General features: G+C 35.6%; 1 protein-coding gene across 3 annotated transcripts in view; it reads left to right on the forward strand.

Moving 5' to 3' along the window:
- The first annotated feature begins 17,489 nt into the window (after window positions 1-17,489).
- LOC5577540 (protein quiver) overlaps window positions 17,490-20,755 on the forward strand; it is a 45,845-nt gene continuing 42,579 nt past the window's right edge. For 2 of the 3 annotated variants that reach the window (XM_001656506.3, XM_021847110.1), the window contains exons 1-2: window positions 17,490-17,825; window positions 19,227-19,546. In XM_001656506.3, coding sequence (XP_001656556.3) covers window positions 19,513-19,546 — 34 coding nt within the window. In that variant the 5' untranslated portion in view covers window positions 17,490-17,825; window positions 19,227-19,512. The remainder of the gene's footprint in view (window positions 17,826-19,226; window positions 19,547-20,755) is intronic. The other variant, XM_021847111.1, reaches the window with a different exon arrangement.

The following is a 20,755-nucleotide window of genomic DNA, read 5'->3' on the forward strand; positions in this document are numbered from 1 at the left end:
AAGTAAATAAAAAGAATTTTACTGAAAAAGATAGTAACGTTTCACAAAAATATTTACTGACATACGGTACGGTACTTTTTTGACAGTTCAAAATTTTCTGGCTTTGCGGAGTTTTCGGTACTTATAAAATATTACCGACTTAACTCTGCTGTTCAAAAACCCAGTAAAATTTTACCGACTTCGGTAATAAAATCTAAGTGTGTACGAAAATTTTGACAACGTAAACGTTTTTGGCGATGCCATTTTTAGTAAAAATCGCATTTCTCTGAATATAATATGCAGAACTTCTATGAGACATGAACCTTTAGTAGTGTTATTCTTCTTCTTCTTCTTCTTCTTCTTATTGGCATTAACGTCCGCACTGGGATAGAGCCTGCATCTCAGCTTAGTGTTCTTATGAGCACTTCCATAGTTGTTAACTGAGAGCTTTCTTTGCCAAAGTAGCCATTTTTGAATTCGTATGTCGTGTGGCAGGTACGATGATACTCTATACCCAGGGAAGTCAAGAAAATTTCCATTACGAAACGATCCTGGACCGACCGGGAATCGAACCCGGACATCTTCAGCATGGCTTTGCTTTGTAGCCGCGGACTCTAACCAATCGGCAAAGGAAGGCATGATCATTGTTTCGAAAAGTTATAAATTGCAATTTTTTTAATATACAAAGTACAGTGGGGTAAGTGGATCATTTGTCAATATTTAGCATAAATACTTGAATATGTTGAAAGTTTTCGCACTATTGCTTCTTTTTAGGTTATATTCTTACGCCCACATTGATACTATTGCAAAACTGGTACTACACGTACATTAACACAAGCAAACTTGTTAGCTGCAAAAAGTAATTAATTTGAAAATTGTTTTCCATCAATCAAAAATCCATTGTATCTCTGTCTAAAATTGAATTCTATTATTTTTTTCGACACATGGTAAGCATTTCAGTTATAATTGAATAATTCACAATGAAAAATATGTAATTTATGTAAATAAATACAAATATATTGGACATGGTACACTTACCCCTACTTTTTAATGGGGTGGGGTAAGTGGATCAAGTATAATTATCATCTATTGGCAGACTGCTTACGTGAGTTTTAGTAAGCTTTAATATCCGACAATGTTGTTTTCCTTTATTTTGTTCCGTTCGCAGCTTGAATTTGTCAAATCGACCATAGAAAATTTGAATTAATCCACCTAAAAGCTTTTTTAACCTTTCTGGTATAAAAAAAAATATAAAAAGAATAATAATTTCAAAATTTACACGAAAATTTTCATGGTTTATCTAAGGTTAGTTGTAAAAGAGCAAAATATACTAATTTTCCAATCGAAAGCATAGTATAGTACCTTATTTGACCATATAAATTGTTCTAGACAGATGATACACATATTTTCATAAATAAAATAGAAGGATTTCAGTTTGGTATTCAAAAGTAAATGTAACTAATATTTTAAACCAAGAGTGTTTTTTGAAAATATCGTTAGGAATAATCCTGCAATACTTCTGTATAACTTATGCGTATAAATGGATGAATTTTCTCCAAATTTTTCTAGTTACAATGTTTTTTTTTTGTTCAAATTAGTATGAACTAATACATACATACTTTTTTTATATCTTGAATAAATAAAGTTACTTTTTAATTTTAAAGTATTAATATGTAACATTACTAGCACTAATAACAAGAACGAGGGTAATATCATTCTTATTAAACATAATCACACTACATTTGTTTCGAGAACAGATTTTTTTTTATTGGTGATCCACTTACTCCACCATGGTGGGGCAAGTGGATCATTTGGGGCAAATTTTTAATTCTCCCATACTCAATACATTACAATCAGAAAAATCGAAATAAATGACGATTTGAAGTATAATAGTCCCTTATTTGTTATCCACAGAAAAAAAGTTTGAGTTACATTATTCACGTTAGCTGTACATAACAATGAAGTTAACTATTGATTTTTCTGTATCCACTTACCCCACGGTACCTTACTTATATCTTCTGTTGACATTTTTCTACTTTTTAATAAACATGTAAACAGCAAAAACAATCTTTTATGGTGGTAAGCTCCATGCAAGTTAATACGCCAATCGCGTATTATCCTCGATTTTACTATAGTAAAATCGAGGATAATATGCGATTGGCGTATTAACTTCGATGGAGCTTACCACCATTAATGTTCAGAAAGACGAAACAAATGTGCCCACATGACATTGCCTCCACTTTGCAATATTGTATCATTAATCATCTTTGCAATTTTGTATAGTATTTTTTTACACGTTTTTTCGAAATTTACACGGTATTTTTTTGCACGGATTTCGGAATTAATACGTTTTTTTACACGGATTCCTAAATTAACAAGTTTTGGTTCTTTTTTACACGGATTTCAGAATTAACACGGTTTATTTCACACAGATTTCGGAATTTGTACGGTTTAGTTTTACACGGATTTCAAAATTTACACGGGTTTTTAGCACGGTTTTCTTTTACACGGCACGTATCCCCCGTGTAAAAAAAAAACATGATAGAGACGTGTAGAAGAAATTCATATTTAGGGTCCAAAATAGCCATAGCGGTAAACGCGCAGCTATTCAGCAAGACCAAACTGAGGGTCGTGAGTTCGAACCCCATCGGTCGAGGATCTTTTCGTAAAGAAAATTGCTCATAGGAGCACGTGCTACGAAAGTGCTCATAGGAGCACTAAACTGCACAGATAACTCTGTCCCAGTGGGAACGTAATGTCAGGAATAAAAGAAAAAGGAGAAGCTATGATGAACACAAATAATTACTACAAAATTACATACAAGGCTATCTGTATTTAATATGTTTACCGGCATATCGGTCTGTTTTTGCTCAAAGTAATAGGGAGCAGGAATAAGAAAGCGATGCATATTTACCGTAAGGGAACGGCGAGTGAAATTGGATTAGATTTTCTGCTGATAGAATGAACATTATTAATTTGTTTTGTTTTGATAATAGCAAAAACATTTAATAATGTGATACAAAAAAAGAAATACAAATATTCATTCGCTGAGATCATTCAAAACCAATTGAGCACTTTTCAGGGGAACTTATGGGTTGTCCTTTAGGTTAGTCCATATAACAACAATATTGAAGGTAACAACAACTAATTTTAAACAGCCTTTGTTTGAACTAAAGCTGTGCACAGTCATCATACGAAATAGTTCAGATCTTATAATTCTGGTGACTTTGTTCAGCCTCAATCTTATTTTATGCTTTAGGGGAAGCTGAATTATGGCTGGATACGTACTTCTTTCAATGACGACGATTCTGTTTTAAGAAAAGAAGACATACATTAAAAAACATGTATGTCTTCTTTTCTTAAAATATAATGACTTAAAGATCGCTTGTCCATCAACAATTCAACAATAAAACAAAAGATTGCCAGAATATTTACATGTCCCTACATGTGAGAGTATTTAACGGCGCTTGAAAATCGAAATACACAGTAAAGATCTATGCTAGAGTATTAATAAGTATGTGCGATCGAGGATTGAACTGAGATTCACTAATTTATAGCCACTCGCCTTAAGTGATTGTATATACAGTGAATAATCAATTATTCCTATTGCAATCGGTCAACAGTTTAGCGAAAATAATTAGTATTCAACATTATGAGCGATTGAAACAAGAAGGTGATGTGGGCTAGTGGTTGGCTCAGTCTAACGAGTGTTTTTAGTTTTTGTTTCGAACAGTAGTTGAGGGTAGACGCTTGGTTATGATCTTAAATCTCAAACATGTTTTTTTTTATTACAACACCTCCACAATATGATTGTAGTTCCATAGCGCCATTAAAAATATAAAGGGGTGCATACACAGTACATTTTAAAAAAATTGATGCAAACTTTATTCGAATGGAACAGTGGTACTACACTTGTTTATGCCGTTAAAAGCAACCAGTAAAAAGGGATGGTACACAAATTATGTCACGCTAAATTTTGATTTTTTCGACTCCCTCCTCCCCCTTTGTCACGTTTTTTGTACGAGTTCTTTAAAAAAAATGTTAGGCTTGTCACACTTGGCTGGACCCCCTCCTCCCCTTGGAGCGTGACATAATTAGTGCATGACTAAGTTGAATTAAAGTGAATAACATAAATGCACAATATTTTATTCACCTTTATATTCAGCCTTGAGGGTTTTGCTGAATACGAGGATTGAATAAGCCTTTGTACATATTATTGATTAGCTATCACCATATACACCATTGATTCAATATTCAGAAAATACTCTTGTTGTTCAGCATTCGTTGTTAATTGGGATTTAAATGTGTTCTATTCAATGATATAGTCAGTATAACCGGGCGAAATACATTTACATAAAACAGCACAACAATACTTTCATAAAACTGACTTCTCCCAAAAGTCTTGACTAGCTAAAACAATATGATTTTGGCAAAAAAAGCTTTAATCAAATAATGGTAACATATTGCTAAGTGAATCAAACGCCAAATTGGCACCTTATTTTGACTCACATTTCATTGAATAGGTACATTTGTTTCGTTTTTGTAAAAATCTACATTTTATTTAGAAATAAGAACTTTTGTGCTGTGTGTCACAAACAATAAATGTAAACTATGAAGCACAATCATTTAAATGAAGGAATTTTCCGTTACGATATACCTACAAACGATTTTCACCAATTTGCGTGATTATAAACAAAAGTTTTCACTTTATTTTGGTGGAGACAGCAGTTGTTTTATGCTCCTTCGTATTGATGAGCTTTCATTACATACCACAGCACACACAGAAAAGCATAATGCGTCCCCATCATATCATAGCACTACGTACTTTGTGCCTAACCAAGCAACTCCACGACTTCCTCGACGCTTTCATCTGTGGTGAATACATTGCGCTTTCGCTACGTTTAAAACTATGTCCAGCTGGCTAGATCGCGCCACCGTCGAAACCGACGATAAGCTTTTCACCACACCGCTCGTGAGTTGTAACCTGCTGTAACGAGCTTTTACGCGGCCACGAAATTGTTTACACTTTCTCCGAGCTAAATGCGTGTAAATAACGAAGAAAGCCGGATTCGTATCGTTCTGCACTAATTTATGGCCCCCATTTCAGTCATTCAGAAACCCCCTGATGGGTAAACAATAAATTTGTTTGGGATTTTGATTGATTGCGAATGAATGAATCGCCAGTATACAATGCATTTGGGAAGCGCAAAGAACACGTGGTCTTACGCAGAACGGTTAACGAATCTGAATAGCATTGCTCTATATCACTACTCCTCCTAGCTCAATGTTCCTATAAGGGGGTGTCCATGAATCACGTGGTCATTTGTTTAGGCGTCAGACTCCATTCCTATCAACATACAACAAATTTCAAAAATGGATGGTCCGTGCTCATTGGTCAGGCCTCCTACCCCTATATTATCACTTGGCTTATACCTAAATGGCTTCTAGCAAGACGTAGCCATAAGATATGTAATGGATAATTTTGATTGCTCCTAACAGAATATCAAACGCTTTCTCTTGTTTTGAATATGTGGGTGAGATTTCTGAATCTATCAAGGCTCTAAATCTTTAAAGCTCCTATATATTCATGTGGACCTTCCTTAGCCGAGTGGTTAGAGTCCGCGGCTACAAAGCAAAGCCATGCTGAAGGTGTCTGGGTTCGATTCCCGGTCGGTCCAGGATCTTTTCGTAATGGAAGTATTCTCGACTTCCCTGGGCATAGAGTATAATCGTACCTGCCACACGATATACGAATGCAAAAATGACAATTTTGGCAAAGAAAGCTCTCAGTTAATAACTGTGGAAGTGCTCATAAAAACACTAAGCTAAGAAGCAGGCTCTGTCCCAATGAGGACGTAATGCCAAGAAGAAGAATATATTCTTCTTACTGGCGCTACGTCCCAACTGGAACAGAGCCAGCTTCTCAGCTTAGTGTTTTTATGAGCACTTCCACAGTCATTAACTGAGAGCTTTCTTTGCCAAAATTGTCATTTTTGCATTCGTATATCGTGTGGCAGGTACGATTATACTCTATGCCCAGGGAAGTCGAGGATATTTCCATTACGAAAAGATCCTGGACCGACCGGGAATCGAACCCAGACACCTTCAGCATGGCTTTGCTTTGTAGCCGCGGACTCTAACTCTCGGCTAAGGAAGGTGAGCCCTTATGAGCACTTTCATAGATATTACCTGAGAAGTTTTTTTTTGCCAATTGACCTTTTGCATGTGTTTATCTTGGGGCAGGTACGAAGATACTCTATGCCTTGGAAGTCGAAAAATAACCAACGCGAAACAATCTTCGACCGGTCGGATTCGAACCCACGACACTCAGCTAAGTCATGCTGGATAGCTGAGCGTTTACCACTATGGTTATCTCGGCCACAATATTTAAATATTAGAAAGCATCATAACTGCAGTCAGTGACAAAAGTTAGTACCCAAATGATATTTTCCCATACAAAATTTCCTTGTTTAGAGATCTGTATCTCAGCTTCTGGTAGTCCGAATTGGATGAGATTTTAATGACGAATTTCAAACTGCCTGAAGTTTTATCGATGAATTTATTACATTGAAATTATTTTTCTGATTCTTTCATAGGCATTACCGAGGCTTTTTTAAGTGTGTTTTAATACCGGTAAGCTGTGAGTTGTTGGTTTGTGCGGGAAGGCTATTAATTTTCAAAAGATATGCAAATTTGCAGAAAACATCGCCCACAACTTATCATTTTTGAGATATGTTAAACATTATCTCGATTACTTACTCTTGTCTTCAAACAATCTTCTTGAGCTTTGAAAAATGATTGAATTGTAATTTGTATTTTCTCTGTTCGGATGCGCTACTGCGACCAGTATTTAGATCTATTGTGGCATTATGGAATTTGTAATAAAATGACTACAGACAAAATTCCAACATATTTTAAGATCGTCATTGAAATTTCAACCAATTCGGACTACCAGAAACAGAAATAAAGATTTATAAGCTTGGATATTTTGTATTGGAAAGTAGCATTTAGTTACAAAGTTTAGTCACTGACTGAAGCTATGATAGTTTCTAAACATCAAACGTTCAAATATTTTGGGTCTTGATAGACTTATATCCTCAGCATTATTTTGCGTTTTAAGCATGTTTTTCCACCGCATTTAATTTGTCACAGTACCAAACCTCTTATTCGTGGTTGTAGTATTTACAAATAAACATGTTTTATAGTGTTTCATAAAACTTTATGAAAATTTTTTTTTTGATTGAATAAAATGAAAGTCATAATTTAAGTCTGAAATGTAATAGTAATTAAAGCTTGATCAGAAACATCAATATCTTGATTTGGATTGTACAGCCTTTTTGATTTTATTTTAAAAAAACACTCTTCGAGATAATAAAGAAGAAAATATGCTTCTTAGTTCAATAATTGAAAACTGAAACTGCACAAGCTCTTCAAAGTATGTATGGGAGTTTCTATGGGAAAACGAAGTATTTCTTCTAGTTGGTTATATTTCTGTCCATGTGTACTTGAGGATTAGTACTGAACAGATACAGTTATATAAGTTTATCAGCAACAACGGAGACCGTTTCCCAATTGGACACCTTAGACATGAACTATTGTTTTCTATCTGAATTGAAAAGCTTTGGGCATAACAATAACAGCACGGACAGCAAACTATTTGCCTTGAAGCGATAATAATGCTTGTTGTTTTTAATTACAAAACCATACTTTGAGTTAATTTGAAATATGCAAATTTATTAGATTTGGTATTAGATTTGGTATATTTATGTTCAATTTTGTAGAAATATATGCATTTGTCTTGCTGATTTTTAAATAATTATTTTAAAGTTGCTTGCTTTTTTGTCGTCTTTTAGATAGGAGAAGGAAATATTGTATTACTAGCCATAATTGATAGAATTTCCAAAAAAAAAATTATTGTTTTTCATATGTAGGTATATACTCTCTCGAAATCATTCCTGTCGAAGCTCGCATCTCAAATTGTTCCAAAAGGTTTTTTTTATATCAGAAACTAATGATACGAAGTTTCAGAAACCTCATTATTCGAACACAGAGAAGAATTTGTTTATGATGATGTTGACTATCCTGTTAATTACTTTACCTTATGGCAAAAATTCCTCTTCCTTGGCCGAGGGGTTAGAGTCCGCAGCTAGAAAGCAAAGCCATTCCATGGGTTCGATTCCCGGTCGGTTCAGGATCTTTTCATAATGGAAATTTCCTTCACTTCCCTGGGCATAGAGTAATCATCGTATCTGCCACACGATATACGAATGCGAAAATGGTAACTTCGGCAAAAAAAAGCTCTGAGCTAATAACCGTGGAAGTGCTCTTAAGAACACTAAGCAGAAAGCAGGCTCTGTCCCAATGAGGACGTAATGCCATAAAGAAGTTATGCAACTGTGGTTTTGAGGAAAAATCAGCTTACTTCAACAATAAATTTACTGTCAAATCAAATTCACACACTTAATTGATTCAGCTATCGATTTGTACTTATTCCAACTATGTTTTTTATAACGACCAATTCACATCCTTCTACTTCATGTAACACACACAAATCTACTAACTACGAAATCGAGAGAAATAGTGTACAGCATGACCTATTAAAATAGCGAAAATTTATTGAACGTTAATTTTGCATACAGAAGCGTTATTTTCATTGTTATCATGAGTGTATATAATTTCTGATTACTGTAGTATATTCTGAATGAACAATTTATGACATGTTTTTAAAACTAAACTAAATAATGTACTAAAGCAGAAACGTTTGTAGGTTTTAGACGAAGTTAGTGGTCTAATGCCTACCACTTCTGCTTTCTCAGCAGAAAGTCGTGAGCTCAATCCCAGACCCGCCAATTTCCTCGTACTATATAGTTATACCTTTCACTTGCTCCTATCTTCCACTCTTAATCTATCACAGTTGATCTATTCGTGCATATAATTTGCTAAAACCAGAGACGGAAAAAAGACCGTTTCCCTGCGCTTCAATTCTTCCATCATTATACCACGCCTTTCCTTACGCCTGATACTTAGGTAGAGTGATAACCAAACAGCAAATCTCCCTGCCATAAAATAACCACCCCTACACCTTCCCGCATAAACTGGCGAAGATGCAGGAGTATATTAGATTTACTGTGGGCCAGTTTTCAATGCATCTTCAATTCTTCCTCTTCCCTTCATTGGTCTGCATTCTGACGTGGTAGCCCAGACAACCAAAATGTACGTATAACGAAATCACCTGGAGGCTTTGTACGTGCAAATTTTCACTTATAAGATGTTGCAAAAAGGCCTTCTACGTACAAAAGTGGAGGCGATATGCGTGCATATATTATGAGATGGATAATTACATACAATGCGAGTGTATAAATATTCTACCGAACTAACCTGTGATGTTATGCGACTTAAGGCTAAGTAGCCCGTCATTCGTTTTGGCAACAATGATGACTTTTCAGCTTGCATTTCAAAGTGATAAAACTCAGTCTTGATAGTTTATATTGACTTGAAAAAGTATCACTGTACGTGCTAACATGCATAAAGTATGCTGATACTTTTTCAGCTGTGTCAGTGCAAAACCAACTGATTTTCTTTGATTCTAAATCGTCAGATGTATTAGCAACAATCATCAACGACGCGTACAAACTTCAATGACGGCCTACTTCGCCTTAACTTATGATAATAAATGTTGATTTGACAGCTGCTACGAATTGATTCGACTTTTTTTTTTAATTTCTTTATTAGTATCATTCCAAACATTACATCCATTTCTTATATCTAGGTGTTATGTGTTATTAGACAACACTATCATCCTAATTTGGTAAAACAAATTTAAGATTTAATTAACATTTTGTTAACAACATATTACATTTCAGTTGCCGTAGCAGTTCAGTTTTTTTTACAGGTGAGTTGACTTTACCTGCTTATAAGAGAAAAAAAAAGTTTTTAATATACTTAACCTAACTTAACCTAAACATATAACGCATTAATCGTGGCAATAGAAGATTGTAACGATTTTTGCCTGAAATTATTTATTATTTTATTTGACATTTGTTCCAATGTTTCAACATTGGATATTCTATGTAACTCATTGGTATTATAGGGTAATTTGCCCATTATTGCGGTATTCCCTATTATTGCGGTATTAGAATTGAACACTCATTATTAGCGTTAGCGTTAGAATTGAACACTCATTATTAATCGAAAACTCTATTTTCTATGGATATTATTGATGATGATGAAAGCTTATAGTGTTCTCAAGCTGTGCCAGATAAATGTTTTGAAAATTAAACGATTTTGATCGATGGAATAACAGTTTTAAATGATGCATCAATAAAAGCCTATATTTTTAACCAGTCCTTCTATTTACGGACGGGTTTTCATAAGCGTGAATTTTCAAGCTAAGAACCAAAACAACCAATTACTATTTTGTAATATTTAGATGGTCAAACGAAAGATATCTGTTTATCTTTACCCTGTAGTTGCTCTTTGTTTACAAATATATTGCAAATAAACACAATGTTGTACCGAAAAATCACATAAACTGATTGAAAATCGTAAAGCATGGCAAAAATGCGTTGAAAAACTAAAATACAAAATGATCGCAAGGAAGCAATTTTTTGAAATTGCATTGGATTGGTGAAAACTAGTGAAAAATATTTTTAATAGCACCAAAATTGTGGTTATATTTGAGTCAAGAAATCATTTCTTATATTGCGATCAGTGGTCTTAGATGGAAGAACCTTGTCTATTTGCATTAACATTGTCCAGCTTCGACGGAAGAGAAGACGAAACCGGCAGAAAATCATTCGATTCTGTTGATTTGTTTTCAAATTGTGACATAAAGTAATTAATTAGTTTTCTTTATAGATACGTCCAAAGTCACACAAACTGACAGTATCGTGCAGTGTCATTAACATGGAGGGAGCATAATTTCAATGCTAGAACATTGTGTGGCATTGAATGTATACTGAATGTAATAAAATCTATGATTTTTGGTATACCGCAATAATAGGACGGCACTACCGCAATAATAGGACGGAATACCGCAATAATAGGACAGAGGAAGAGCTTCAGATTTATGTTAAAAAAATGTATGTATGATTCCGAAATTTGCTTTTTTACTTTACTATACTCCAGATAAAGGATAGTTTTAACGGTTCAAAATGCAAAATACTACAATATTTAGGTTTTAGACACTGAAATACGATTTAAATTTCAACACCGTGATTAAGTCCTCCATAATAGGACGGGTACCCTACCAGGGAGGAAGTCTCAGAATCATTTTCAAAATTTTATTTTGAATTCTCTGCAGAGCTTTCTTCCTGGTATTACAACAGCTAGTCCATATTGGTACAGCATACAACATGGCTGGCCTGAAAATTTGTTTGAATATCAAAAGCTTGTTCTTAAGACAAAGTTTTGATTTTCTATTAATAAGGGGATAAAGACATTTTACATATTTATTACATTTGGCTTGAATGCCCTCAATGTGATTTTTGAAAGTTAAATTCTTATCTAGCATGAGCCCTAGATACTTAACTTCATCTGAGCAATTTATTGGAACCCCTCTCATCGTGACAACATGTCTACTTGAAGGTTTCAAATAAAGAGCTTTTGGTTTATGTGGGAATATTATTAGTTGAGTTTTGGAAGCATTAGGAGAAATCTTCCATTTTTGCAAGTATGAAGAAAAAATATCCAAACTTTTTTGCAATCGACTACAGATGACACGCAGGCTTCGTCCTTTGGCGGAGAGGCCTGTGTCATCCGCAAATAAAGATTTTTGACATCCCTGAGGTAACTCAAGTAAGTCAGATGTGAAAATATTGTAACTGAAAACATTTGTTAAATATATCAACTAAAAATGATAAGCTACTTTCTGGAAGTTTCTTGATGAGGATGTAGAAAATTCCATCATCGCCAGGAGCTTTCATGTTTTTGAATTTTTTAATAATAGTTCTCACTTCTTCCAAATCAGTCTCCCAGGCATTTTCGAAAACGTTCTCTTGATTGAGAATATTTTCAAACTCCTGAGTAACTTGATTTTCAATTGGACTAGTATGTCCTAAATTAAAATTGTGCGCACTTTCAAACTGCATAGCAAGTTTTTGAGCTTTTTCGCAATTAGTTAGTAATAATTTGTTTTCCTCTTTCAATGCCGGTATTGGCTTCTGAGGTTTTTTCAAGATTTTAGATAATTTCCAAAAGGGCTTAGAGCCGGGGTCCAATTGAGAAATTTTATTTTCAAAATTTTTGTTTCTTAATTGAGCAAAACGTTTCTTGATTTCTTTCTGCAAATCCTGCCATATAATTTTCATAGCAGGATCGCGAGTGCGTTGAAATGGCCTTCTTCTCACGTTTTTAAGATGGATCAAGAGTTTAAGATCATCGTCTATAATCACGGATTCGAATTTTACTTCACATTTTGGAATTGCAATGCTCCGGGCTTCAACAATGGAATTTGTTGTAGTTTCAAGAGCATTGTCAATATCAAGTTTAGTTTCTAAAGAAATGTTAACATCAAGATTAGAGTCAACATACGTTTCATATATATTCCAGTCGGCTCGTAAATAATTGAAAGTGGAGCTGATAGGATTGAGAATCGCTTCTTGGGATATTTGAAATGTAACAGGGACATGATCAGAATCAAAATCAGCATGAGTAATCAGTTGGCTACAAAGATGACTAGAGTCGGTTAAGACCAAATCAATCGTAGATGGATTTCTAGAAGAGGAAAAACATGTGGGGCTATCAGGGTATTGAATTGAGAAATATCCTGAAGAGCACTCATCAAATAAAATTCTGCCGTTGGAATTACTTTGAGAATTATTCCATGACCGATGTTTGGCATTAAAGTCACCAATGACAAAAAATTTTGACTTATTGCGAGTCAATTTACGCAAGTCAGTTTGGAGCAAATTAACTTGCTGTCCAGAGCATTGAAAAGGCAAATAGGCAGCTATGAAAGTATATTTACCAAACTGTGTTTCAACAGAAACACCTAAAGTTTCAAAAACTTTAGTTTCAAATGATGAAAACAGTTGATGTTTTATACGCCTATGAATGATGATTGCAACTCCCCCACATGCCCCATCAAGTCTATCATTACGATAAACAAAAAAGTTGGGATCTCTTTTGAGTTTAGATCCAGGTTTTAAATACGTTTCGGTAATAACTGCTATATGCACGTTATTAACCGTAAGAAAATTAAACAGCTCGTCCTCTTTACCATTCAGAGAACGAGCATTCCAATTTCAAATATTTAAATTATTATTTGGATCCATTAGAAAAACGTAATCCAATAACAATTTGATTTGTAAATTTTACACCTACTTGGACTGCTTCAGTCATAGTGGGGGCTTTGAACATTGCATCAATCATTAGATTCAATTGTTCAGTTAGAAAATTAAAATCAGAGGCAGACATGTCATGTGATTTCCCATTAGAATTTCCGGTAGACGAAGAAGCGGTGTTACCTGTTGCGGTAGGGTTTTTTCCATTTGATTTGAAACAAATAGAATGGGTACCCATTGATCGAACAGGGGAGGAGTTCGAATTTCCTGCTACGATATCGGCAAAGGATTTACCGTGGGTAGATACATTCGAAATTGAAAGATTCGAACGGCTACCCGACGGATTAAAATTAGTTTGCGAATGAGTATGATTATGATCTTCCTGATGGGTATGATTCATGATCAAGCGATCGTTAACTGAAAAATGAGCATTGTTCGATACTCTACCAGGCAAATTCCGGAAACGACCGTTATCGTAACGGATATTATCTTTCATCTGCCTGGCACGAGCCTCAATGACCCTTTTGCGTGAAGGACAATTCCAAAAATTGGACTAATGGTTAGCCCCGCAATTACAGCATATGAATTTGGTGGTATCTTCCTTCACTGGACAGACGTCTTTGGCGTGAGAAGAACCTCCGCAAATCATGCATTTAGCATCCATGCGACAATTTTTTGTACCATGACCCCACTTTTGGCACCGACGGCACTGAGTGGGGTTCTGGTAATTTCCTCCAGGTTTCTGGAAATGTTCCCATGTCACACGGACATCAAACAAAAGTTTTGCTTTTTCTAAAGCTTTAATATTATTTAGTTCTTTTTTGTTAAAGTGAACTAAATAAAATTCTTGAGAAAGCCCTTTCCGAACAATGCCAGATTGGGTTCTCTTTTTCATAATGATTACTTGGACTGGGGAAAATCCAAGCAAATCATTTATTCCATTTTTGATCTCTTCAGGTGACTTATAGTCGCTTGAGAGACCTTTCAAGGCAACTTTGAACAAACGTTCAGTTTTGTCGTCATAGGTAAAAAAATTGTGCTTCTTCTCTTCAAGATGTTTGAGAAGAAGTACACGATCTTTAAGAGTTTCCGGCAAAACGCGACAGTCTCCTTTCTTTGCGATTTGGAAGGAAACCTTAATTCCCCTAATGGAGTTCAAGATCTCCTGCCTAAATCCCTCAAATTCGGAACAACTGACCACGATAGGCGGCACTCTTTGCTTCCTCACTTGAATCAAAGAGCCTGGGCTAGAGGCTGCTTCGATTTGTTGTTCGGAAAATTTGTCTAGAGCATCGAACTGATTGCTCATTTCGATACAATTATTCATTTCACCCTTGGAAGAAAGTTCGCATTCCGGGGAAACGTCCTTTCTTCCATTCTTGCCACGTGTAGTGACAGTTTTAAATCCCACTTTTTTGGAAGGAAGTAGTGAATTCAGAGATTCACCCTTCCTTTTGTTTGTTGTTGATACCATGTTTAGTTAATAAACGAGAAAGACGTGACCTTCGAAAGGTTTTTCCCAAGACGGTGTCCAAGAAGGATTACCACCGCTAGCTTTCGCCAACGGGTCCAACGAAAAATCGAAGGCACGGGTCCAAACAAGAATCGTAAAGGGATCAATAGTAGAAAAAATAGTACTGAAAAGTACTGTTTTGGTAGCACTGAAAAGTACCGTTTTTAATTTTAGCACTGAAAAGTACTGTTTTTGTAGCACTGAAAAGTACTGTTTTATTGCTTTAGGTAGTTTTTAAGAAAACTTCCAAGAGCAGAGAGAATTCGTGTACGCACAGCACGAAGGTACGATGCGCACTGAATTGATTCGACTTACTTAGTACGAGTGTACGAGACGAAACAAAATGTACAAATGAACTTAGAAAAAAGTGTTTTATGCGAGGAAACTCATCAACCTGACGAGTTTATCCACGGTGTTTTGCGGGATTGAAGTAATTAGTATAATAAACGAATTATAACGTGAACTTTCATGCGATTTCTGGTTGTCTGGGAGGCGCCATTGTTGCCTAAATAGTAGAAGATCACCAGCACTTCAGTGCACATAAAGTTCATTTTAGAAGCTTAAATAAAATTATGTTTATCATAAAGTAGCGAACTTGTTCTGAACTTTCTAGTTGTTGATAAGTGCATGAGTTACTTTTTCGAGAATTATGTTCTGCAAGTAGGTATCCGCTGTGTTTAAAGTTTGATGTGCGATTGAAACTCAAAATCTACTAGAAGTGAAATTTTGAGTTCACTGCATAAGTAAAACCAGAACTATTGGTTGCTTGGGAAGAACTGTAACTGGTAATAGAATTTTGTTTGGTTTTATGTTCAATAAGTCCCATGTGTCTTTGAGAAATAAACTTTTTCCGTAAACTACTATGAATCTATCTGTCATAGTAGTTTACGGAACAAGTTGCAGAATGATGATTTTTACAGCACGAGTCGTAAATTTTACAGCACTGAAACCAGTGCTGTAATGATTCATTACGCAACGATTTCTCATTAGTTATGTAATGAATCATAACACAACAATTTTCCAAAAATTGTAAAATACGAATTCTACGAAATTGCAAAAAATGTTGTACGTAACTTGTTGCTGAACTCGATTTTTACAGCACTCGTCGTAAATTTACGACTCTTGCTGTAAAAATCATCATTCTGCAACTTGTTTCGTAAACTACTATTAATCTATCTGTACAATATTATTTCTCAAAGACACATGGAATTTATTGAACATAAAACAAAACCAAAATCAATTGTATATAATGCCGATATGTTGCAAGTTTTAATCCTGTTGCAAATTACACCATTCGACCAAAGATGGAATAAAGACATTCATAAGTCTTGCAGTTTCTCAAAATATCATAGCACATAACGTAATAGAGCAACATCTAGAATGCTATGGAAAATATACTGTGATCTGTCAAACTCGATAAAATAGTTGTTTACGGAACAAGTTGCAGAATGATGATTTTTACAGCACGAGTCGTAGAAGGCTTGCCGAGTAGGATAATTACGATGAGAGGCCCAGATAGCCGTAGCGGTAAACGCGCAGCTATTTAGCAAGACCAAGCTGAGGGTCGTGGATTCGAATCCCACCGGTCGAGGATCTTTTCGGGTTGGAAATTTTCTCGACTTCCAGGGCATAGAGTATCTTCGTACCTGCCACACGATATACGCATGCAAAAATGGTCATTGGCATAGTAAGCTCTCAGTTAATAACTGTGGAAGTGCTCATGAGAACACTAAGCTGAGAAGCAGGCTCTGTCCTAGTGGGGACGTAACGCCAGAAAAAAAGAAGCTGTAAAAATCGAGTTCTGCAACGAGTTACGTACAACAATTTTTGCAATTTCGTAGAAGACCACTTGAGGGTATCAGAAATAATATCGGAATGCATTTACCATCATTTTACAATTTCTGAAAAATAGTTGTGTAACGATTCATTACACAACTCAAAACAGTTGCGTAATGAGAAAGCGTTGCGTAATGAATCATTACAGCACTGGTTTCAGTTGCGTAATGACTATTCCCGCACTGCATACTTCAGTGCACGAAAGTAGGCCGTTTCATGACAGATTGGCGTGATGAAAATCAGCCTATTACGGTCAGAAATTGCAAAAATATATATTTTCATGTCTTAAATAAAGCCATTCCATACCGTATATTATATGGAGCATTGCAAAACCTTTCATTAGACAACTTCAACCGAAAACCAAAGAATTTCCTTACCGCCGGAAAATGTCAACCCACACACTCAAAAACTTCACGTCGCGAAAATCTCACTTGTCGCCAGCTCACTCGGAAAGTATCTCACTGCCGTCGGGAAACTATTTTCCTATCCTGACATCGCATTGTACACACAGCAAACAACCAACCATGCTGTTCTGTATCCATAGTATGCAGGGGGAGAGCACCAATTTTCGACCAAGCACTAGTTTCCGATCCATTCATACGATTTATGCCTACTTTGTATAAAAATCTTAAAATTGGCATCGAATTCTTGTTAGCCGTAGCGTAGTTACGAAAATTGGCGCGGCATTATTGTAGGTCAAAAATTAGTACTCTTCCCATATAGCATTCCATTCGCTCACCTTGTAGCTACCATCCAACAAGCCCCACTCATGACGACACATCTCGCTCTCAAAATCGATAGATCGAGCCACTCTTTCGCGAAAACCCCGTGTGGACGACGACGACGGGGCGAAAGCATATTTCTGATCTCTGGGACTATATCAAAACGTCGTCACTCTCGTCGCTGCTGTTCGTTGGTGCTGACCTAGCTGAAAATCGAGTGCTCTTCACTCCGTACAAGCACTTTTCGCGAAAATAATAAGAAGAAACTTTCTCTACTCTACTAGTCAAATTTTCCACCGAGTTTTAGGAAAATATCGTCAATTTTAACTGCTATGGTCATCGGTTACTTTGAAAAGTTCAATTCGAATAGTGAAAACTGGATTTAATACCCGTCCAAGTAGGCGACGGATAGTGAAAATTTTGGTTTACCCGTGGTGACGAAAATGGGACGGAAAAATTTGCTGCTCTAATGTCGCATTGCGGATGTTGAAGGTTGGGAAGTGAAAAACGGGATGAATATGGTTTTGATTGCATTTTACAAGTGTTCCGAGTATTGGCATGGCCATCAGGCTGAAGTGCAATAATCAAATAAAATGCGCTTTTAAATTGAAGCGCTTCTTTTAAGTAGCAAAAAGAAGGAAAAATTCTGGATACGGCAGGTGAAAAATCGAAGTGACATTTCGAGCAGCACTCATTCACATGGTTACGGAAAACGTATCGATGTGATTGGCATTAGAATGTGAAAATGTGTCTTCTAGCCTACTGTGATTCCGAGTATAAAGAATATCTTTTCAAAAGTTACTAAGCTTATGAAACACCAGCAGCTTGTGATTATCGATTAGTGTTGTGCATACAGAAGGTCGTCGAATCTTCTTCTGCTCGGAAGGAATAGGGTCAATAGGGGCAGTATGGTCCACCTAAGCAAAAGTTCTTGAAAAGCATAGAAAAACAATACAATTTAATCGATACATAAGCTTAATTTGTAGTTTGAAGCATCTCCTTTCATACCACAGTTGTATTTTGGTAAAAAGATTACTTAGAATTTTTTTTGGGAACATTTTCGAAAAACACTATTTTGTGTGTGACTCTATACTATACGGGGCGAAATGGTCCCCCCTACGGGGCAATATGAGCCACCATACTAAATCTTATTATTTTAATTGGAAAACCATTTGCAAGGCTTAATTTAGAAGAAGACAATAATGTATGATAGAGTTTAGTACAAAAACTGGGTTGAAGTCTGATTTGAATCATGAAATGGTATGTTTTGCTGACAGTTCAATAAATCATGGTTCTAAGAGCTTCAGTTTTCAAACATAGTCGTTCAAATAAGTTTAACCAGTTAAAAATTCTAGTTTTAATTGAAATCACGTGCGATAACAATATTGCAATTAAACTGCTAAAATGACATGCCATTTTTGGTTATCTTTTTTTGTGATAAGATAGCTTTGACCGGCTATGACCATATTGCCCCGTTCCTAGATGTTTCATATAAATTATATTTTATTGAAAATTTATTTTAGAATCTATACAATTTTGTGCACATAATGCCTATGAATAATGGAAGAACGAACTGCTGTGAAAAAAATTGAAGTCAATAAACAAAACTTTATGCAAAGCTTATTTTCACATCCAAAATCTTATAAGATTTTCGTAGTAGCATCAACATTTCAGATTTTTATCGATATATGAAGTTCCAAATCAGTTTTTTGCCTAGTTTTCACGGTGGTGACTAATTGAAGCATACTTTATAAGGTCCTAAGGTTATTGAGATCAAAATCTGTGTTTTAAGCTCAAATAAAGGGTGGCCCATTTTACCCCGTATGACCATACTGCCCCGCCTTCCCCTATCAGTGTTTTCTCTGTACGTGTAGCACCTATCTCTATCTACAGAACCGTTGTGACGGAAGCAGCACGTAACGATACAGGAAAAGAAAAATCTTCCAGGAGGCAAGGAAACAATGGAGCGAAGCGATAGTCACTATGTTCTGTGAACAAACGAAAAACGGATCCAGTTGAGTCAACGAAAAATTGGAGCTGTGAATATTTTATGCTGTTGATAACTAAACGACACAAAAAAGTCCTGTTGGAGTAGGATCGTCAAAGTTTCCGGAAAACCAGGAAATCTCGTAGTATAGTTACGTTTGTATCGACTAGAAACCAACCAATCATCGGCAAAATGGATCGAAAACATTGGATTCTTATTCCGATAGGTAATTTGAGAAAGTTTCCTTTCAATCAAAGTAGCCAATAGAGGTTCATAATTCAAAATCTCACTATATCGTGAGCTCATCCTTTCATCATCATCGTGAGCACCAAACGTCACAGCTCATTCTCACCAATCTCTCTCGAATCTCAACATTTAAGGACTCTTTCGGTTGAGCATGAGTTTCTCATACACTCACCAAACAGATGTGAGACTTCGGTAACATAACGTAAGCTTTGTATGTAAACAAACGAATGGACCAAGCATACGAAAGTGGCCACCCATTGGGGGAGGGATAACGGTTTGTCGGCCGGCGGGGTTTGTGCTCAAAGATTGATATTTTTGTTTTTATTGCTGCCTTTACTCAAAATCCAAGGATCCCTATGTGATGTCCTACGCTATATAACGCGCGTAAAGCAGCTGTTGCATGTATAAATATGGCAAAGTGGTTTCAAACTTTGTAGTGGCTATTGATTTTCCAAACAGGCCATATTTTCATACTTTCAATTCACATTTTTCTATAGTACTTCTATAGTGTATGTAGATAAGGTCTTTTCTGACAGTACTAAAGTAATATGTAACTGATATTTTTATATAAATGATCGTTGTAATTTAACAATTTCTTTGTAAGCATTTAACAAATAATGTTTTCAACTGACTTCAATGATTAAAACTTAAACTAAAAGATGGCCACCTCTAGGAAAAATAATTTGAATTTAATGAATTGCACCGTTTTTGAAATTCTCATTGAGACTCTACAGCAGGCCTGCCCTATCTTTTTGAACCGCTGGTCATGTTTCAGAAATAATATTGTGCGGATATTTAACGAATAAGGAAAACAAAATTTGTTTTGAAACAATTGTAAAGTAAATTATTTTTGAACATCCTGACATGGATTTAGTAAGAATTCTATAATGATCCTGCGAAGGAATTGTGTTCAAAATTTTGTCAGGATTTAAAAGCAACCATTGTAAATCCTGCTCAAATTTTTGTATTAGAAGCATGCCAAAGATATTCTGCTCACAATTTTGACACAATCTCACTCATCATAATTTAAAAATCCTTCCTAGGTTTATGTGAGTATCCTCTGTGAAATTTCGCGAAAATCTAACGCAGGTTTCTCGAAGAACTGTTTTACATTTATAAGGTTTAATCACCGCATGACTTTAATATTATGAAAATTTATTGGCTTTTATCGGTGAATGCAATACTGTAC

This window comes from Aedes aegypti, chromosome 2 (assembly GCF_002204515.2).
Source record: "Aedes aegypti strain LVP_AGWG chromosome 2, AaegL5.0 Primary Assembly, whole genome shotgun sequence".
Lineage (NCBI taxonomy): Eukaryota > Metazoa > Arthropoda > Insecta > Diptera > Culicidae > Aedes > Aedes aegypti.